Source organism: Hyperolius riggenbachi, chromosome 1, assembly GCF_040937935.1.
Source record: "Hyperolius riggenbachi isolate aHypRig1 chromosome 1, aHypRig1.pri, whole genome shotgun sequence".
NCBI classification, from domain to species: domain Eukaryota; kingdom Metazoa; phylum Chordata; class Amphibia; order Anura; family Hyperoliidae; genus Hyperolius; species Hyperolius riggenbachi.
The window spans coordinates 167,285,031-167,306,403 of NC_090646.1; the positions used below are offsets into that span (position 1 = coordinate 167,285,031).

General features: G+C 40.6%; 1 protein-coding gene across 2 annotated transcripts in view; it reads left to right on the top strand.

The window, feature by feature from the left end:
- Positions 1–21,373, top strand: part of SPOCK3 (SPARC (osteonectin), cwcv and kazal like domains proteoglycan 3) — a 545,564-nt gene that overhangs the window by 392,956 nt on the left and 131,235 nt on the right. For both annotated transcript variants that reach the window (XM_068278829.1, XM_068278830.1), the window contains exon 5: positions 5,007–5,133. In XM_068278829.1, coding sequence (XP_068134930.1) covers positions 5,007–5,133 — 127 coding nt within the window. The remainder of the gene's footprint in view (positions 1–5,006; positions 5,134–21,373) is intronic.

The following is a 21,373-nucleotide window of genomic DNA, read 5'->3' on the forward strand; positions in this document are numbered from 1 at the left end:
CCAGAATACCTGCTGCCATTTTTCTGCACCCCAGTTCCTGTGTTTTCATGCATACTTGAGTCGCTTGGCCTTGTTTCCAAAGTCAACATTTTTATGGCTTTTTGGCTGCAACTCTTACATGAAGACCACATCTGGCCAGACTTCTCTGGACAGTAGATGGGTGTACCTGGGTCCCACTGGTTTCTGACATTACGGAGCTGATGGTACTGCTGGAAATCCTCTGATTTCGAAGGGTAATAAGCTTGATTTGTCTTTCATCGGCTGAGCACTAAGTTTCCATGATTGGCCACTGCGTCTATGATCCTCAGCCTTTTCCATTTCTTTGTGCTTCCTCAAAAAATAAACACCTGTAAGAGTTGATGCTGGTCTGAAGGCAAACGTTAGTAACACCAAATACTGATTTGAATTAGATTTTACTTTTGTACGGTTTCTTTGCATTTTTAAATTGAAAACAATAAACAATCATTATTAAGATTTCTGAAAGCATTCTTTGTTTACAGCATTTTTTCACACCTGCCTAAAACTTTTGCACAGTACTGTATATCGTGAAATGTGCTTTTTAGAGAAAAAAGCAATGGAGTACTGTATTACTGGCAAAGGTACAGAATATAAATTATAGAATATAATTCTAAGTAAACTCTTATCTTCCTTCTGTATAGGTATTCACCAGCTTAGAGAGCCTCCTGTGTAAAGTTTTTATTAGCTATTGTATAATGCTCCAATAAGAATGCCAAGATGCTGTGAAAGCTTTTCTCTTGGATTTGCTCGTACCTGTGAGAGGTCCCGGAGGATGCAGGGAAAATGATAGCCACACTGCTTTCTATTGTATTATTACATGTGCTGGGAATTCTAATTGCTACAGAAACTAATGAGCGCTGTGCCACTTAATGATTTACCTTTGTTGTGCGGGAGAACGGAAGTCCATCATAGGAGAATTGCACTATTTTGTGACATATGGTGTGTAATTATGACTGATATAACAATATTCTTAATGGGAAATAGGCCTATAGGTTGACAAATGAGATGTTTGCAAAACATAATCAAGAATCCAATGTTTATTCTAAAGGGAATCTTACAATCACTAATTCTGTTTGGTAACACATAAATATACTATAGTTTTAAAACCAGACAAACCGCTATTACTAGTGCTTGATTTTTTTTCCTTTTGTACAGCATGTACGTGATGTGTTAAGGTCACACACACACGTTTTGCATGAAGCAAGAAGGCTTTCTTTATCCAGCTCTGTGTTCAGGTCACTGCAGGCACACTTCTGACATATTTGACGTGAATGGCTGTCAGGTCAAACTGACACTTTTCCATTCATAGGTAAAAAGGGTGTCTGTGGCAAAAGCTTTAGCAGATTTCAGTCAGAGTTCTTGCAGGCAGCTTAAAGGATCTGAAAGAGCAGATGCAGATTGGGCTGTGGGAGATTACATTTATGACTAGCCTGATGCATGCATTTTGTTGCTTATGCTATCAAGGGTGCCTAAGCCTGAATTTATTTCATTAGCAAAACCTTTAAAATTTGCTGTCAAGGTCTGGTGTGTAACCACAAATCACAGGTCCTACAGTGGAATTTCAGACAGACAGATGCATTCTTAAAGTGTAACTGTCGGTCGGGCATAAAATCAAAAATCAATTCTTTATTTTTATCTGGTAAACAAGTAATAAGGTTGCTAACCAGGCAATTCAAAAGTTAAAATCTCTATTACTTTTCTTGTTTATAAATGATCATTCCCCAGTTTACCTGACTCTTATTTGGTACGTTGCTGCACAAAGCAAGTTGCAGGGCATGCTGGGTTGTCCTTTTTTGCTTCTGTACATTGGTTAAGTCTGAGGGCAAATAAAGAAGCAAAAAAAGATAACCCAGCATGCCCTGCAACTTCCTTTGTGCGGCAACGTACCAAATAAGAATCAGGTAAACTGGGGAATGATCATTTACAAACAAGAAAAGTAATAGAGATTTTAACTTTTGGATTGCCTGATTAGCATCCTTCTTTACCAGATGAAAATAAAGAATTGATATTTGTTTTTATGCCCGACAGTTACACTTTAATGCAGCATAGTACACCTTATTGGGAAGTGTATGGTTTGTCTCTGCTTTGATTGGTAGCTAGTTAGAGAATGACACTGCACTTCCCAGAAAAAAAGCAGTTATGGAGTACATTGTGTACATAATTGTAACCCATTCTTGTCACTGCATGATTTTTTGCTGAATGAGGTTATGGTCAGGCATATATTTTAGCGATCATATGGATAGACACTAGCAGCGTGTTAGGGAGGTGGCCACCCAAATCATCTATGCTATAATGTGTCTCTGACATCAAATCTTTCATAGAGAGAAGAGACACAAAGGGGTTTATATCAGTGGCATTACTAACAGGGCAGCAGGCTCTGAGGCTTTTGAAGGGCATACGAATGAAATTCACTGCCGGGAGACTTGGGAGCAGGATGCAGCCGATATACAGCTTACCCTGCTCCTGCACAAGTCCCGGCGGCATTAATTACCATTCCCCCTCCAGGTCCACGTGAATGGAGAGGAATGATGTAATTTGGCTTCCAGCTATTGCTGGTGGCCGAATTACAGTGTTTTAAAAGTAACTTCAGCTCTGTCTTCTGACAGTGTCAAAGTTACTCACTGTGCGCTGCTATAGCCATAGTTCCTATTACGGTCTATGGTGGATGCCAGCTATGCCCTAATCTCCTGCACTGCAATCCACATGTTCGTTTTGGAGAGCCCAGGGCAAAATGGGGTTATTAGGCCTCCACATCAATAGTTCCGCAGTAGCCACCATGTTAGCACATTTTAAAATCAGAGAACATATTTACATAGTTGGAATTTGTAAGAAAAATAATACATACCGGTAACCTATTATTTAGAAAATATGAATTATGCAAATCTGCATAACATATAAAGTCCTCTGCTGTCCTAGAATCAGCCCTCTCCATCCACACCAGGCTTGTATCTTGGAAAGAAGATACTCCTGAATTCCACATTATCTGCTGCCCCTTTAGACAGGCAGCTTGTTCTTTGTTTGTATCTACTAAATTAAAATAGTGGGTCCCTGCAGATACTTAGTTTATCATTAGGTGTATACACACTGGTGTCCAAATTTAAATATGTTAGGTCTACAAGTGTCTTGTTGACCTCCCATACTGAAGTGAGGGTCTCCCAGAGTGTAGACTCTAAGTGACCACGGGTGTTCACCAGAATGCCCCACAAGGGACTTAGCTGCCTAGTGCCCACCAGGTTGTACTCCAGGAGCACCCCAACAGTGGTTTGGAGAACAAGTAAACACCATGTTACAGAGTTCATAGCCAGAAACAGACAAAAGGTTACGGACAGACCGCAGATGATCAAAGTCGGGTTACAAGCCAAAGGACTAAGCAGGCAATTCAAAGGGAGGGAACAAGCCTTCCCTACCACCAAATAGTAATTAAAAAATCTTGATTAGGGTTAAAAATTTGTGGATTAACTGTGGGCATCTTATTTTGGAGGTATTCACGTGCTTGTGTGGCCTCAAATTGATATTTCTGGGGTATAAATATTAAGCTTAATTTTTATGTAACTAACAGAATCCTTCAGGATAATCATTTAAACATACTTAATGTTTAATAAATCTGTAAAGATGGAATTTATCTTAATGAACCACACAATGTGTAACAAACACAGTAACACAATGGCCTCAATTCACTAAGATCACGCTAGAGATAATAAGGCAAGAGAAAACTTACCTCTGCACAGTGAGAGAGTTATCGCTTCATTCCTTAAGTTATCTGCTCTGTAGTTAAGATTCCTCCTATGTAGTTAAGTTACCTCCTCTGTAGTTGTTACCTCCTCTGTAGTTATTTTCACACGCAGTTAATTAACAGCCTGTTTTAAATGTAGAATTCTGGAGTTATTGTAAGGATTGAAGAGTTAACTTAAAGACAGAAGAGTTAACTTTAGGTTTGCCTGAGGTAAAATGTTTCCTGAATACTGCATGCCTCATCACCATGGTGATAACTCTATAAACGTTATTAAAGACAGGAGATAAGGTTAGTGAATTGAGGCCATTATGTAAATATGATTCTGGATAAAATAAATGTATGAACCACTTTGAATCCCTTGCTACGCTTATCTACTCCCCACAAAACTTCATCTGAAGCTCAGGGGAGTAGATAGGCGTACTTGTGGTAAACAGTGTGCTGTATGCCCAATAAGCTATCTGATTATGTATATAGGGTATCATTTTAACTGTGACAAGTGAGAGAATAGATTTTGTGTTGTTTGACAACTGAGGGCTAAGTCATGTGATTTTTTTTTACTGGAAAACTGAATGAAAAGCAATAAAACTGTTGTTTTCATATACTCTATACCCCTAAATAAATACTTGTAAAAAAAAAAACCAAAAGTGACAGCATTGAAAAGAGAATACATAGTTACCCTAGGGACTTAGCTTTTAAAATATGTATGCCATGAGAGTGTATTACTGTTAATCATGAAGATAAGGGCTTTTAATTACTGATAGAGTACAATGAGAAAACAAAAAACACAAACCAGAAACTAATATATTATCGCCATACATTGTACTAGGAGCATTATTTAAATGTTGAGATAACCAGGACAAATTAGCAAATACAATGTGTGGGTTTTACCTATGGTAACATTGTTTATTTGAAAACTATAGTGGATGGAAATGGAGAAATAGTGTATTTTTTCTTTTTTTTCTCATTTTTCCCTTTAAAATGCACAGATAATAACATAATTACTAAAAGCAAATATCACCCTCACAAAGCATAATTTGTGGCAAAAAAACAAGATATAGATCATTTACATCTGATGAGTAGCAATAAAGTTATTGGTGAATGAATGGGAGGAGCACTGAAATGTGAAAATTGCTCTGGTTTTTAAGCAAAAAAACCTGTGGTGCTGAAGTGGTTAATACAGAATGTGCATTTAAAAATGTCATTTAATTTATATTTCTTTATTTAAGCTTAACTAACAGGTTTCCTTTTATTTCAGCATGAAAGAAGCAGGATTGAACTATAAGTATTGGAGAGGGGTTCCGCTCGCTTCCAGCTGTAAGCAGTGTCCAGCTGCTTACACAAGTCCCGTGTGTGGATCTGATGGACATTCGTATTCCTCTCAGGTTGGTCTTCAGTTAAACATATTTTGAGCTGCGATAATCCCAAACTGATCCTACAAGACTACACAATGTTGTGTGCAATGTTGTTTTGCAGCACTGGAGCCTGTGTTAATGTTTGGGTAGGAGAAATGTGATTGAGTAAGTCTGTACAGTACTCAGCCCCAAACTGTTGCTCAAGTGATTGAGTTCCAGTTCCTGCAGAAGACATTTTACATTGTGGTCTATGGAGGCACCCAATTCATCAGTCAGGTTTTGCATACTATCTATATGCATTGTCAGCAGGGATTATTACAAAGATAGCCATGTATAGTAGCTTGCCAGAAATCAATTGCAATGTATTTGTTTCTTTTATTTTTTTTTATTTTGCAATTTTATTACACTGACATCTTCTGCAGCACTTTACAGGATTTAGTCTTGTCACTAACTAGCCCTCAGAGGAGCTCACAATGTAATCCGTACTATAGTTATATGCCCTTCATAGTTAATTTGTTGGTGAAGGCAGTTATTTATCTGTAGGTTTGTGGGATGTGGAAAGAACCAGAGAACATGGAGGAAACCCACACAAACACCATACAGATAGTGTTCTGGCCCAGACTGAAAATAGGGATAAAGCACTGCAAGACAAGAGTGCTGCCCACTACACCACCATGCTGCCACCAAATAAAAAACATAATTCTTCTAATCATACAAGGTCAGAATTTTAAGCAACTTCCACATGCATAAATATAAAAATAAAACCAAGAAAAAAACATTAACCAAGTATATGTGTAAAGCTGTAAGAGGATCTCAACAAAATTGGGGGGTATCCTGAACAATATATTACATTCTACTATATGTTTTTATGGAACCTTTTTAAGACACTGCATATAAATGACGCTGAGGAAGTACAATTACTACAGCAAACTGAAGAAACCACTCTAGTAAAACTCAGACTTCTATAAACACTACAGAACAGTTACTTAAGCTAACAGGGACATGCTCTGCTTGATTTGTTATTTTGAATAGATTAGCATTTCAAAGTATTTTATTAGCAGTACACATAAATACAGCCAAAAAGTATGCTAAGAATAGCAACATTTTTATACAAAACATAACATTTGATTGTCATAACAATAGACAATCAATAAAACAATAACCGATAGATTTTGAATAGATTAGATGGCATGTAAAATTACAGTTATACACCTCTAAAACATTCTTTTGTGCTCAGGTAACATACAAGTAGACAGAGGCACCAGAAGGATAAAAATGTTAAAAAATCAGAGGAGGCAGCGGTGGACTTACTTCCCCTAAGCAGACACAAGATCTTCTTATTCAAAAAATATTTATTTACATACTTCAAAGTGCTGTGCAATGCGTTTTGCAGGTATATTTTGCTTCATCAGGCTATAAATGGATACGCATATAACTAATGCAGGTCTGGTTAAAGCAAAGAGCCTCTGTCACCCCAGCTATCCTGCCACTGCCCAAAGTGGTTTATTTGAACTAAGCGGAAATCAGGCCGTGGTGATAACTATTTATTGAGTAACTTAAACTTGAAAAAAAATCAGTGATGCACAAACCATTTTATGTTTTGTAATTATTAAAATGACCTTTGCATTTCACTATGCACTAGCTACAGCTTTTTAAATGACTGTACAAAATAACCTTGATTGAAACTATAGCAACAGTCTCAAGTCTCATACCTCTGTTTGTACCATTGGTTCATGCATGATTGACTTCAGTTCAGGAAATAACATTTTAAGGCATTGCAATATCTAGGTTCAATGTAATAACTAATTCATTACATTAATCGTCCCCTCTCTCTTACTTTTATCTGCCAGGAATTGCAGTGCATTGCATGATAAGCACCAGTTGTCAAATGAGTATGTCTGTGTAACACAGCTTGTGGAAATACTTGCAATGTACAGTACAGTGTATAATAGATCTCATGAGCATAGGTTTTTTCTATCATGTAGCTAGCCTAGCGCTAGCTACATGATTCCCCCCTCCCTGCGGCGTCCGCCCAGCCCCTCCGATCGCCGCCGACGCGTCTTCCCATAAGGAAATCCTGTTCTGGTGGTGAGAAAAAAACAAGATATAGATCATTTCATTGTGATAAGTAGTGGTAAATGTATTGGCGAATGAATGGGAGGAGTGTTGAAAGGTGAAAATTGCTCTGGTCCATTAGTGGAAAAAAAACCCTCAGTGGTGAACTTGTTAAATGATAAGTCTACTTGTAATATTAAGTCTGCTTATCCATGACCTCCATGAAGGACCTAAAAACTGCAAATGGCATTCCCTACATGGGAATGCCTTTCTTTAGTTGGAGTGGCAGCGTCCCCTTGTAACCAATGCAGCATTCATAATGTAACTATTGCATACACTGCTGCTAATAGCAGTCACAGATACAATTGTACTTATGTTGTAGAGCATCCATATAACCAACAGAGTGGCCATTCCTGTGAGGAATAGCGGGAATGCCGCCGCGCAGGGCAGCATGGCGGCGGCCTCCGCTTCCCAGCCGGCAGCTTCCGACTCGCATACGGAGCCGCCGGCACAGAGCAGGGCAGTCGCCGCCGCGCCTGACGATATGGCGGCGGGCCCCGCAATCCAGCCGGTGGACTTCCGTGCGTGAGCGTGCGCTGACCGGGGACCTGGCCTCACTGATGTGCAGAGGCAAAGGGTCATACGCACGTGTGCAAGGCGGCAGGACATTTACCTTCTCCGTAGACGTGTCAGCTGATCCGGTGATCAGCTGACCTCAGCCAACCAATCACAGGCTGACCTTGGTTCCAGCCCCCTGGGCGGACTGGTGGAACAGGTCTTCTGCATTTAAGCCCATAGATGTCATTTGCTCACTGTCTACTGTCGTGAATACATTCTGTGTTAGCGCTCAGACCTTAGTGCAGTTCCCTGGTGTTGATACTAAGGATTTCACACCTTAGCTTAGGAATATTGTTGTATATTGATCTGTGTTTTGACTCTTGCTATCCCTGACTACTCTTTCTCTTGCTGATCTTGTACCTTTGCCTATCTGATCCTTGTTGCCGACCTCTGCCTGTTTACCGATTACTCTTCTCCCTTCCGCTCCTGTACTGCCGCCGTCATCTCTGTTGCCGAACCCTTGCCTGTCTGACCTTCTCCCTTCAGTGGAACGTCTCCCACTGGAGGGTTATCTCTGAGGCTTGCCTCTCCGAGACGCCTGCCCCAAGCAGTCGATTACTGCTGGGGGTCGAGATTCCTCACTCTGCCTGGTTAGAGGATCTCACTCACGGGGTTCCCATTCAGAGGTAACCACACCTCTGAGGAATTGCCGTGTGGTGGACATTTCCACACTTTTTGATATATTACTGTCTTTATTGTGTTCTTTTGCTGGTGTCCAGAGGTTAGCAATATATCGGATTATCGTGATACTGCAGATCATCAATAATCGGGTATACATCTGCATTCTTGGTGATACTGCAGATCGCCAATAATCAGATTCTCTCTGCGTGCTGACACCGATCATGACAATTCCTGCCTGTTTGCATTGTGATCACTGCACTGGAAATCAGGGGCCACTGCCAGGATATGGGTATTTTGGATTCCAGTTTTGGCATGAGGGAAGGTGATCAGAGTATTGGTAAATTTAAAAAACGTATTGATATGCTACTCTTTCAACTTTGTGATACTATTGTTGATTATTCTAGTGCTTGTCCTCTGAAGACTGCGGAACCTTAACTAATACTCTTATCAGTAAATTACATTCCTGATGCTTGCCTCCTAATGTTAATCTCTCCCTGGTGTCCATCTCTCGCTCCTTAGTGTTAACTTCCTCCTAAAACTAACCTCCCCTTCTCCTATTCACATCCTTTTGAGTCTTTGTCTAACCCTAAACATTTACTCTAACTCACCTTCCATAATCTTTAGTGCCCAATGTTTTGGCTTTATAATCCACCCTACAGACACTAACCAACTGTATACTATCTTTCATGTTGTGTGATCCCTTACACCTAAATGAACTGGTCCCCGCTGCTGTCCAATCAGATGTAGACCAATCCCCATACAGTGAGCAAATTCGCTTTTATCTTATCCCCACCCCACCCATGAAGGAGGTGGCAGAACATAAGTGCACCTTATAAGTTCACATATCCTTTAAAAGTGGGGATTCAGATGAATTAACGCCTGCTTATTGCAGAGTATTTTTTTTCGACATTTGAATGTCTTCATGCTGTACCACATTAGTGGTTTTAACAGCAAGAATGTACTACAGTATATAATACATTGCTTTTAATGCATGCATTGCTTTAGGGTTCCTTAGTATGGTACACACATAAAAATAAAAATATATATATACAATTTTTTAACTTTATGTAAATGTAAGGCATAAATAGAAAATCGCTAGGCACATACCGGGAATGGCTACAAAAAAGCACTAAAGATTTGCGATTTTGCTTAACGATGTTTAGTGTGAACTAGCCCTTGTTTAGGATAGGTGGATTTCAAATACAGAGACACAAAGTGGTAGATTTATCTTCATAACCGAATAAATATTATCGTGATTAAATTCACAATATTTACTTTTGCTTGCTTCTTGCCTTACAAACAACCATCCGAGCATTCAAGATGTCCATTTGTTTTCACCACTAACCCTCCATATGCTGCTTTCACAAGGAAGCAATATTAATGAGTTCACGCTTTACCATCCTACAGAAATGCAAAATGAAACAACTGCATTTAAATACAATTCAATGCCAAGCCAAACAATACATTTAAATATTAACAGGATTGTAATCTAAACAGAGCAGGGCTGTAACATTGTGGCAGAGGAGTTATACACTAATAGTCATTTTATAAGTCTGAAGCTGAGAAACATTTTGCTGGGGAGCGAAAGCTTCTGTGGCGGAATGTGCAGTAGATTGTGAACACTTTGACGGCTGGGAGATAGGCATCCCATATGGCTGTTTTTGATACACTGTGATCCTGCAGCTGTGCCGTTATTCTTATTTAGAAAACATTCAATGCTTTTATTTATAACAGTTGCTTCAAAGAAAGTTTTCTTCTCACTTGTTATGCGAAGTCACAAAGTAAAAGTGATTTCTGTTTAAGGCTAGATTTTAACAAACAGTTTCAAAGGCTTCAAAATACAGATGGTTTTGAAAAAAATAGAAAAAAAATAAGCTTAGTGTTGTTACTGTGAAACTGACATTTAAAATGCTTTCTTTGACTAATAAGCAGCATCTGTGGCTGTATGTTTATAAATCATTGCAGGTATGATGTCAAAAGATATTCTGGAAAAGAAAAGAAAGGAATGATAATAATGTATAGCTCCATTCTTGGTTTAATGTCATACATACTGACATTTTTTCTTTAGATTTAGGGAACGGTTTCCTATTATGCATCTATGGTAGGCTTGGAATATGTATTGCAAATGAATAAAGCATATACATCCCTTAAAGGACCACTATCGCAAAACACTTTGTTTTAAGTACCCCCACAGTAGTTACTGCATGAATCCCGAACAATCACTATGTATTCCTTTTTAATTGTTAGTAGGGGTTTTTTAGCATCCATGTGAGCCCTGCATGCTGGAATACAAGACTCAGTGCAGAGATCCTGACAAACTCTGCAAGCTCTCTAAATAAAGTCTTTTTTTTCATCACCCTCCATAAGCCCGCAGCTTGATCAGGATTTAGCCAGGGCGATCAGACTTGCCTCCTTTTTTCCCAACTAGGGGGATGTCCTGCTGGGGGGGTCTGATCGCCGCCGGCTTGCTGCGCTTTGCGGGGGGGCTCTTCAAAGCCCCCCTCCGCAGCATTTTTGGCGCTCCCTGCCTTCCCGTCCCTCCCTCTCCATCCATGGGCTGCGCAGGACGGATCGGTGGCTCTCCGGCTGTTCACGGAGACACACTGATGACACGCAGTTCAAAGCCGGTCACTAGAGCGAGAAGTGCCTGGAAGACGGATGTCTGCAGTCATCGCGGGTGCACTGTGGAGGTAAGCTACCGATACTTATTCCTACACCCGGGGGGGGGGGGGCAGATAAGCAGGGGGGAGGCAGAGGAGGCTATCAGGAAGCAGCACAATGATCTAGGATCAGCGCGGGAGCCTGCCAAAGGTAAGTTGCCGCCGCTATTGACACTCCACAAGGGGGGCCAGGAGCCTCGGGCAGGCATGGAGAAGGCAGGCAGGTAATCCCCAACATGGCGGCGGGTCGGTTGTTAGTATCGACAGGCGTTATTAAGTCGGGGATTCCCTGCCTTTGCCGTATAAGACGCAGGGACTTTTTCTCCCCATTTTTGGGGGAGAAAAAGTGCGTCTTATACGGCGACAAATTCGGTAAGTAGAACAAGTATTTATCTACTTATACATGTGTTTTTTTCTGAGATAGTATGTCTGACAGCTCCTCTTTAAACATACATGTAGAGATGTCGCGAACCTCCGATTGTGTTCGCGAACCTCCGCGAAAGGTTTGGTTCGCGAAAAAGTTCGCGAACCGCAATAGACTTCAATGGGGAGGCGAACTTTGAAAATTTGAAAAAATTCTATTGGCTGGAAAAATGATAGAAAACATGTTTCAAGGGCTCTAATACCTGGAGGCCCACCCTCCACCATTCTACCTATTCCCTCCTCCCTCCTACCAGAGGGAGGAGGGTCTCATCTGCCAGGGAATTATGCTATTTCAAAAAACAGTTTACATACCATAGCTGGGAATCGAACCCAGGTCTAACTGTGTGGTGGGCAAGCACCCTAACCGCTGTAGCAGAACATTACTAACTGAAGCTGGCCTAGCATTTACTATTTATGCTCAATGCAATAGAAACATTAGGTTGCTTAAAGGGAATCTTAACTGAGAGTGATATGGATGTTTCCTGTAAACAATACCAGTTGCCTGGCAGTCCAGCTGATCTCTGTGACTGCAATAGTGGCTGAATCACACCCTGAAACAAGCATGCAGCTAATCCAGTCTGAATTCAGTCAGAGCACCTGATCTGCATGCTTGTTCAGGGGCTGTGGCTAAAAGTATTAGAGACACAGGATCAGCAGGCGATTCAGGCAACTGGTATTATTTTAAAAGGAAAAATCCATATTCTTCTTCGTTTAGGTTCCCTTTAATGATTTGTAGCATAAAAGCCAACTCACATTGGCTGGGATTTGAACCCGGGTCTCACTGTGTGGTGGGCAAGCACCCTAACCACTGTACCACAACAGTACTAACTAAAGCTGGCCTAGCATTTACCATTTATGCTCAATACAAAAGAAAAAGTAAACAGTAAGCCAGCACCTATTCAGTAGGAGACCTTAGGCAAGTCTTCCTAACACTGCTACTGCCTGTAGAGCATGCCCTAGTGGCTGCAGCCCTGTGCTTTGAGTCTGCCAGGAGAAAAGCGTGATATAAATGTTATTTGTCTTGTCTACTTTTTCTCTTGTATTGAGCATAAATGGTAAATGCTAGGCCAGCTTCAGTTAGTACTGTTGTGGTACAGCGGTTAGGGTGCTTGCCTACCACACAGTAAGACCCAGGTTAAAATCCCAGCCAATGTGAGTTGGCTTTTATGCTACAAATGCTTAAAGGGAACCTAAACGAAGAAGAATATGGATTTTTCCTTTTAAAATAATACCAGTTGCCTGAATCGCCTGCTGATCCTGTGTCTCTAATACTTTTAGCCACAGCCCCTGAACAAGCATGCAGATCAGGTGCTCTGACTGAAGTCAGACTGGATTAGCTGCATGCTTGTTTCAGGGTGTGATTCAGCCACTATTGCAGTCACAGAGATCAGCTGGACTGCCAGGCAACTGGTATTGTTTACAGGAAACATCCATATCACTCTCAGTTAAGGTTCCCTTTAAGCAACCTAATGTTTCTATTGCATTGAGCATAAATAGTAAATGCTAGGCCAGCTTCAGTAAGTACTGTTGTGGTACAGCAGTTAGGGTGCTTGCCCACCACACAGTTAGACCTGGGTTCGATTCCCAGCTATAGTATGTAAACTGGTTTTTGAAATAGTATAATTCCCTGGCAGATGAGACCCTCCTCCCTCAGGGAGGAGGGGATAGGCAGAAGGGGAGGTGGAAGGTGGGAAGCAGCTGTCCCTTAACTAATTAGTGTAGGCAGACAAGTGAGTGAAATGGCATAAGGACCTTGCTTGGAGGAGGAGGGAGGGGCAGGCTGACCTCGAGCAGTGTGTTTGGCAATAATGTGACTGCTGACTGTGATGTAGAGGGTCAAAGTTTTGCTCAATAGAGTATTATGGGGCGAATCGAACTTCCGTAAAAGTTCGCCTGGTGCAGGCGAACGCGAACCCCCAAAGTTCGCCTGGAACCGTTCGCCGGCGAACAGTTCGCTACATCTCTACATACATGGAGCAAGTATACATATTTTCTTTTGGTATAGCCAATCAATAAAACAATTGTTCAAATTCAATTTTCAAATAATTTTCAAGTCATTTTAGGTAAGAAATTAAAATACGCTTCAGTTATTTTATGCAAGTGAAGACTCCCCACCAACTAGCCCTGAATGTTTATTAATGGCGTGATTCAGGACACCAAAGCCAGCTTTCCAAGGACAGCCACCATGAGAGAGAGGCATGAGCAGAAGAAAAGGAATGTTTTGTTAATGATTACCACAATTCAAAGCACATGCAGAGGTAGCGACTGTCGCTATGCAACTTCACCACCAATAAAGAAAAACTAATTCAGCCACTACTGCCAATATGATGAACTAATTTGGGATGAGCGAGAAAGCCTTTCCTAGTCACAAGAGAATTTACTCTAACTTCAAGGGTTTGTGGAAATTCACACAAATCCCCCCTATCTATGCTTAACAGGAACCCTCCCCATCAATTCCTAATAAGAACCCTCCACTATCTATGTGTAACAAGAACTCTCCACTATCTTTACCTAGCACTAAACACCCACCTACTCCTAACACTGACCACCTCTAACCAATGTTATACTGCATCTCTTGTGTGCTGCTATTCCCACCATGCCCATTTCCCACTGCTCTTACAGTGAAGTTCAAATACAGTGAATCCAACTATTTGACTATGGGTGCCTATGTTGGCACCGACATTTCCCATGTGTCGCTCATGTCTAAATTGTCACAGAATACTGCTGTAAAAGGATTCCTGGGAAATTAAAGTACTATTTACAGTGCATAAAAAAATCAAGAAATTATGTAGGGTTCCCCCTCCCAAACCTTTTTAACCCCTTGTCACCCATGCAGGCTAGTATAGCCAGAATTCAGAGCCCAGACTGTTAAACTATGACAGTTAAATAAAAAACTGACAATTAAAACAGTCCTTTATTGTTGTTAATTAACTATAAATACTTTAAATTAATGATCTCATGCCAATAGCCTCGAAAATGATTCCATGCCAATATTGTTTGGATGTTAATTAAAGATCTTCAACAAAGTTGCACACACACTGCATATGTTGCTCCCCACCAGCACTTGATATACTAATGTGAGTTCATTATTAAGGGAACAATGGGGAGCCCCTGCGGTACTTTTCACCTCCTTAGCGGTATGCCCGACACTGTGTCGGGCATACCGCTCTGTGGCCCCAGGAGTCCCCCATGCTTGATTAATTTGATCTATTTCCTCCAAAATGTCTAGCTAGCACTAGGCTAGTTAGTTCACATGGTCGGCACCCCCTGATTGCCCGCGATCCCCCGATCCAGCCAGTTAATACGTTACCCCCCCCCCTCCCCCTGGCTCCAGCGATCGGCGCAGCCTTCCTTCACAGCTCCGGTCTCTCTATGGGGAGGATCGGGTCTGGGCATGACGTCATGATGTCGGCGACGTCATGTTCGATCCTCCCCATAGTGAAGAGCGGAGCTGTCCGGGGAGGCTGCGCCGATCGCTGGATCCAGGCTGTGTAATGTATAAACGGTGGAGCGGCGGGGATCGAAGGGTGCTGAACATGTGAACTAGCTAGCCTAGTGCTAGTTAGATTGTTCCAATGCTTCTGAGTTCTGTGATTGGGCTAAAATGACCGAATTGTGGTAAATCAGATTTCTGCGTAATTCTATCTTCATTTTCCAATTTCTGAATTCTGATCGAAAATGCCAGTTTACGATCAGAAATTCGAAAATTTCAATCGGAATCCTGATGAGCATCCCTACCCTGCAGTTAATTACACATGTGATTGGAAAAAAGTGCAGTCTGTTTACTGTCAATTTTGAAATTTTGTAGCTGACTACAAGTTGAAATTAGAAAGAATTACATTTAAAAGAAAAAAATAATGTACAGCTTTGATTTATGTTTATGAAGCTCTGACCAGTGATGTAACCAACACATCCATAATATTAAATGGTTGCCTCATTTTTTATAAGTCTTAAGACAATAAATGTTTCAGTGCTACTTAATGTTAGTGATTGCTATGCCTTACCCTGTTTTGCATACTATAACCATTTGCACTGTCTTATTAAATAAACCTAATGGTACACTAAAAAAGAACTGTAACAAGACTATGATCATCACTGAGCATTACATCCTAACTATTACTTATGTCTGTGACAGTCCATAAAAAAAGCTCATGCTATGATGAGTAAGATTTACATCAGATATTAGTAATGCATGCAATGATTGCATTAAAGCAGACATACAGTCACAATTCCCCCTGTGCTCCGATTGATTATACATACTATACACTCTAAAGGCCCATACACTTGTCGGATTTTCGCAAACGACCCATCGTTTGGACGTTTGAATGACCGGTCGTTTGGATGTCAAATTGGGGGTGTGTTTTGTCTGTCGTTCAGCTGATAAGACTGGATTTGAACGATCCACCAGGCGGATCGCTCAAGTCCGGTCTTATCAGCTAAATGACGGACTGTACACACGCCCGATTTGACATCCTAACGACCGGTCGTTCTAACGTCCAAACGACGGGTCGTTTGCGAAAATCCAACGTATGTATGTACCTTTACAATTCAGAAAAGGAAAGAAATGGTTAATATGTTTGGTTTTATTCCCTCCTGGGAGCTTTATCAGCCACACAAGTGCGGGAGACTGCCAGAGATTGTTAGATATAGTTCCTTTGTCTTAAAATACCTCTTAACTGGGGAAGAATCTATTACATGAAGCCCATGGTGGGCGAGATTGATTATTAGGAGTGTCCTGGCACTGCTTGTTGTTGCCCCTCCCCCCCCTCCTGTTCCAGTCTAGTAGCTCCTGCACTTCCTGGAAGTTATTCTGAGAGGCGCAGATCTATTATGAAGTGTGCAGGCATTTAGTTGTCCACCACACAGGGGAGAGTACATTATTTATTCTCAGTAGGCTTGGTCTTACATCTTTCTCCGGATGATATGTGCTCAGCACATCTTTCAGAGTGCATAGCTTACTGGAGCTATGGCTTGTCCACAAAGTCATGTAAGATATACCATGAGCTCCATTGCGTATGCAAAGGTAACTATTGAAAGCTCTTGAGCAAATGTTGCAAATATATAATGCTTCCGTGCAAAATTCTGTTTATATCGGGTACTGTGATATTAAATTCATTTATGTTTGTAGACTTGGAAGATAACTAAGTGGTATGGTGTAAAGAAATCCTGTTGTGGTTCACTGTAAATACACATTTTGGAATGTTGCTCAATATGCAGTCTCACTGCAACCGGCAATACTTTCCATTAATAATGTTGGGTCTCTATAAATTCAGAATGATGTCCTGGTATGGAATTCCAATCCCTTTTCTTTCACCTTGTTTATACCCACAGGACATGCTCCCTTGCCATTGCTCATACTGCACAAATGAAGACTGATAATAGTCACATGGGATGGGCTAAGAGTCAGGCCTGCTGTATCATTTTTAACCAACCTCAAGGACACACAGGAAAGCTGCATTAATGACAGGACACCTTAGCCATTATAACCAATACAGTGACCAACTGCAACAGAATGACATATGGTCTTCATACAAGATTCAACAGTCTCTTGTTTCTCCTGATTTCTGGGAGAGCAAACGTAGGAGTTTCTGCAGATTAGTAAATGTATATTTTTCCCCCCAAATCAATGAATCAACGGTTTTTGAAAAAGTAGTATTAATACCACTAATTGTGCATGACTTACAACACAAGGCATTCAGGTGCATTTATTGGCTAATGGATTCAACCACTTCCCTACTAAGGCCTCATTTCCATCTTTGCGCTTCTGTCCGCTTTTTAGCAACATGTATCAGTCTGTAACATTAATTTGCTGATAAAAAGCAGACAGAATCGGACGAAGTAGAAATGAGGCCTTAGGGTTTTTCCCCTTCTGTACCAGAGCAATTTTCCCCTGTCATCGCTCCTCCCATTAATTTGCCTATAACTATATACCTACCGATACTTACTACAAAGAAATGATCTAGAGCTTGTTTTTTTCGCCATTAATTAGGCTTTCTTTTGGTGGTACATTTTGCTTAGAATTATTTTATTCTAAATGCATTTTATCGTGAATAATAAGAAAAAAAATGGAAAATGCATTATCTCTCAATTTTCAACCACTATAGTTTTAAAATTAAATGTTCTACTGGATAAAACCAACATATTTAATTTTCCCAGTTATTGCAACGTTTAAAATATTTCCCTAGTACAAAAATAAAGGTGTGCTTTTTCTGTTTTGTCTCCATCACTAATTACAAGCCCATAAATACAAAAATAACAGTAATATACCCCATGATATACATATTAAAAAAAAGTTCAGTCCCTAAGGTAACTAGTATTTTTTTAATTGTCATTTTTTTTATATGCAAATGTTTTATTTGGGTAACTATTGGAGAGTGGGGTAGGTAAGGGTTTAATTTTTGTGGTATATGTGTGTATGTTTATACAAAAAAAGACATGTAGGTGTAATGTTACTATTTGGCCACACATTTTCTTCCTGTGTGTACTGTTAGCACAGGAACAGGAAGTAACGCACGCATGTGTTACATGTTTACATGTGTTACTGTTTTTGTTACAATGAGCACAGGCATCTCATTGATGCCGGCGATCATTGACACGGGGACTTAGATCAATGAATGGGAACTGCATTGCCATTCACTGACCTCCCCTCTAAGGGGCAGCAATGAGAATAGTAAAATTACACCTACATTTTTAACATTCTAAAACTGATTTGATTTTAATCAAGGTGTGTAAGGGACTACAATGGTCCTAAAAGCCCCCTTACTAAGATGTTAAGAAAAACAAAAGTTTGCTTTCCTAAAACAGAAAGAATTTGCGATAATTCAGGTTGGAGTGAGCTCGAGATGTCTCCCAGGCACCACTGCTGAATATATGCAAATTAACCATTGTACCCTTAGAAGCTAAACACACCTCCAGAACCGCTGGAATGCAATGATGTGTCAGCTTGTTAATATGTACAGAGCCATAATAATCCAACATGCATACAGACTGTTTCGGATTGTTTGATCCTCATCAGTGCATGGCATGGATTAATTTGGCTCTATGGAGTAGGGCTTGTAAATCCGAGAGGCACAGACTAACCAGCAAGCTCATGGTGACCCAGAACTCATTGGGGTGTGTAAGGGACTACAATGGTCCTAAAAGCCCCCTTACTAAGATGTTAAGAAAAACAAAAGTTTGCTTTCCTAAAACAGAAAGAATTTGCGATAATTCAGGTTGGAGTGAGCTCGAGATGTCTCCCAGGCACCACTGCTGAATATATGCAAATTAACCATTGTACCCTTAGAAGCTAAACACACCTCCAGAACCGCTGGAATGCAATGATGTGTCAGCTTGTTAATATGTACAGAGCCATAATAATCCAACATGCATATAGACTGTTTCAGATTGTTTGATCCTCATCAGTGCATGGCATGGATTAATTTGGCTCTATGGAGTAGGGCTTGTAAATCCGAGAGGCACAGACTAACCAGCAAGCTCATGGTGACCCAGAACTCATTGGGGTGTGTAAGGGACTACAATGGTCCTAAAAGCCCCCTTACTAAGATGTTAAGAAAAACAAAAGTTTGCTTTCCTAAAACAGAAAGAATTTGCGATAATTCAGGCTTGAGTGAGCTCGAGATGTCTCCCAGGCACCACTGCTGAATATATGCAAATTAACCATTGTACCCTTAGAAGCTAAACACATGAGCTTGCTGGTTAGTCTGTGCCTCTCGGATTTACAAGCCCATAAATACAAAAATAACAGTAATATACCCCATGATATACATATTAAAAAAAAGTTCAGTCCCTAAGGTAACTAGTATTTTTTTAATTGTCATTTTTTTTATATGCAAATGTTTTATTTGGGTAACTATTGGAGAGTGGGGTAGGTAAGGGTTTAATTTTTGTGGTATATGTGTGTATGTTTATACAAAAAAAGACATGTAGGTGTAATGTTACTATTTGGCCACACATTTTCTTCCTGTGTGTACTGTTAGCACAGGAACAGGAAGTAACGCACGCATGTGTTACATGTTTACATGTGTTACTGTTTTTGTTACAATGAGCACAGGCATCTCATTGATGCCGGCGATCATTGGCACGGGGACTTAGATCAATGAATGGGAACTGCATTGCCATTCACTGACCTCCCCTCTAAGGGGCAGCAATGAGAATAGTAAAATTACACCTACATTTTTAACATTCTAAAACTGATTTGATTTTAACCTCCTTGGCGGTAATCCCGAGCTGAGCTCGGGGTATGCCGCCGGAGGTCGCTGGTTAGTCTGTGCCTCTCGGATTTACAAGCCCTACTCCATAGAGCCAAATTAATCCATGCCATGCACTGATGAGGATCAAACAATCCGAAACAGTCTGTATGCATGTTGGATTATTATGGCTCTGTACATATTAACAAGCTGACACATCATTGCATTCCAGCGGTTCTGGAGGTGTGTTTAGCTTCTAAGGGTACAATGGTTAATTTGCATATATTCAGCAGTGGTGCCTGGGAGACATCTCGAGCTCACTCCAACCTGAATTATCGCAAATTCTTTCTGTTTTAGGAAAACAAACTTTTGTTTTAGATTTTAATCAACACATACTACCCCTTTCTACTCTCAGATCAAGCAGAAAATGGTAAATGCTCAATATAAAAGCCTGCATTTGCACCTTGTCAATAAAATGTAAAATATAGAAAAACATTTTGATAGTACTTTTTCTGCTACTTTTGGTACTTTTGTTAAATTGCAAAATGCTGCAAATGTATTTAAAAGAGAATATGAAAAATTATCACCTAGGAAAAAACTTAGAAGAAAAAGTAAATTTCATATGGGCCTTAGTGTTAAAGGAGCTTCAGGCCGCAATAGCAACTAGATCTCAGCAATTTCAGAGTGGAAAATTAAACAATAGTAAAAAATGTTATTTTATAGCTCCCTCTAAACCCTGGAAGCTAGTATGGTTCTAGGCTATGCCACTCAATAGTTGATAACAGTAATACGGTCTAACTAAGAGTGGCAACTGAAGCATTACCTCGATTACATAGCCGACTGCTGCTCTGAGTCATGTCTGTATGATCTACTGTAGTTTAGCTCCCATTCACTGCATTAGGGTGCTTGTTAATCCCAGTATAAGTGTGGGAGATACAGATGATTGCAAGTTGGGTCTCAGTGCAATAGCTTATTATGCATCTGTACTGGCATTTACACTGTTGCTGGCTGCTGCTCAATAGAGATGGCCCAAACAGTTCGCCGGAGAGAAGTATTCTGCGAAGATCTGCTGTTCGCGGAAAACTGCGAACGTTTGGCGTGTTCGATTCACCCCCTATACATCATCATTACATCATCATTAAGCTAAACTTTCACCCCTTGCTGAACCCTCTACCCCCCTATCAAAAAGCAGTTGCAGTGCCCATATTGGGTCAGTTTCCTTGCTGCTGACTGTTAGTGAAAGCAGGGTCAGACTTGCTGCAGGTAGGTAGGGAAAGCATTAGCTAGGCCTGTGTTCTTGTTCCTCACTAGCTGTTAAAGCACCCAAACAGCCCTTTTGGAATGCTAGCACATCGGTCTCCTGTGGTTTTTTTTCGTGTGTGACACTCCACAGTCCACTGACACCCAGAGCTGTGTGCACACTACTGCTGTTGCCTCATTAAGTTGCAGGCACAGAACCACTCCAGTGCATTATTTCACGGTATTCTGATAGTACTATTGCATTTTTCTGTGTGAGACACTACACAGCCCACTGACACCCATAGCTGTGCATAATGTGATTTCTGCCCTTAAGGGCTTAAAACCCGACTTTGGCCTCAATTCTGGTAGGAGTTTACGTTAAATACATAACAGTAGGGAAAATACCGCATTCGTTATTTATTAATTTATTTTTAAATTCTGGCACATTTTTCCGCATGAGAATGT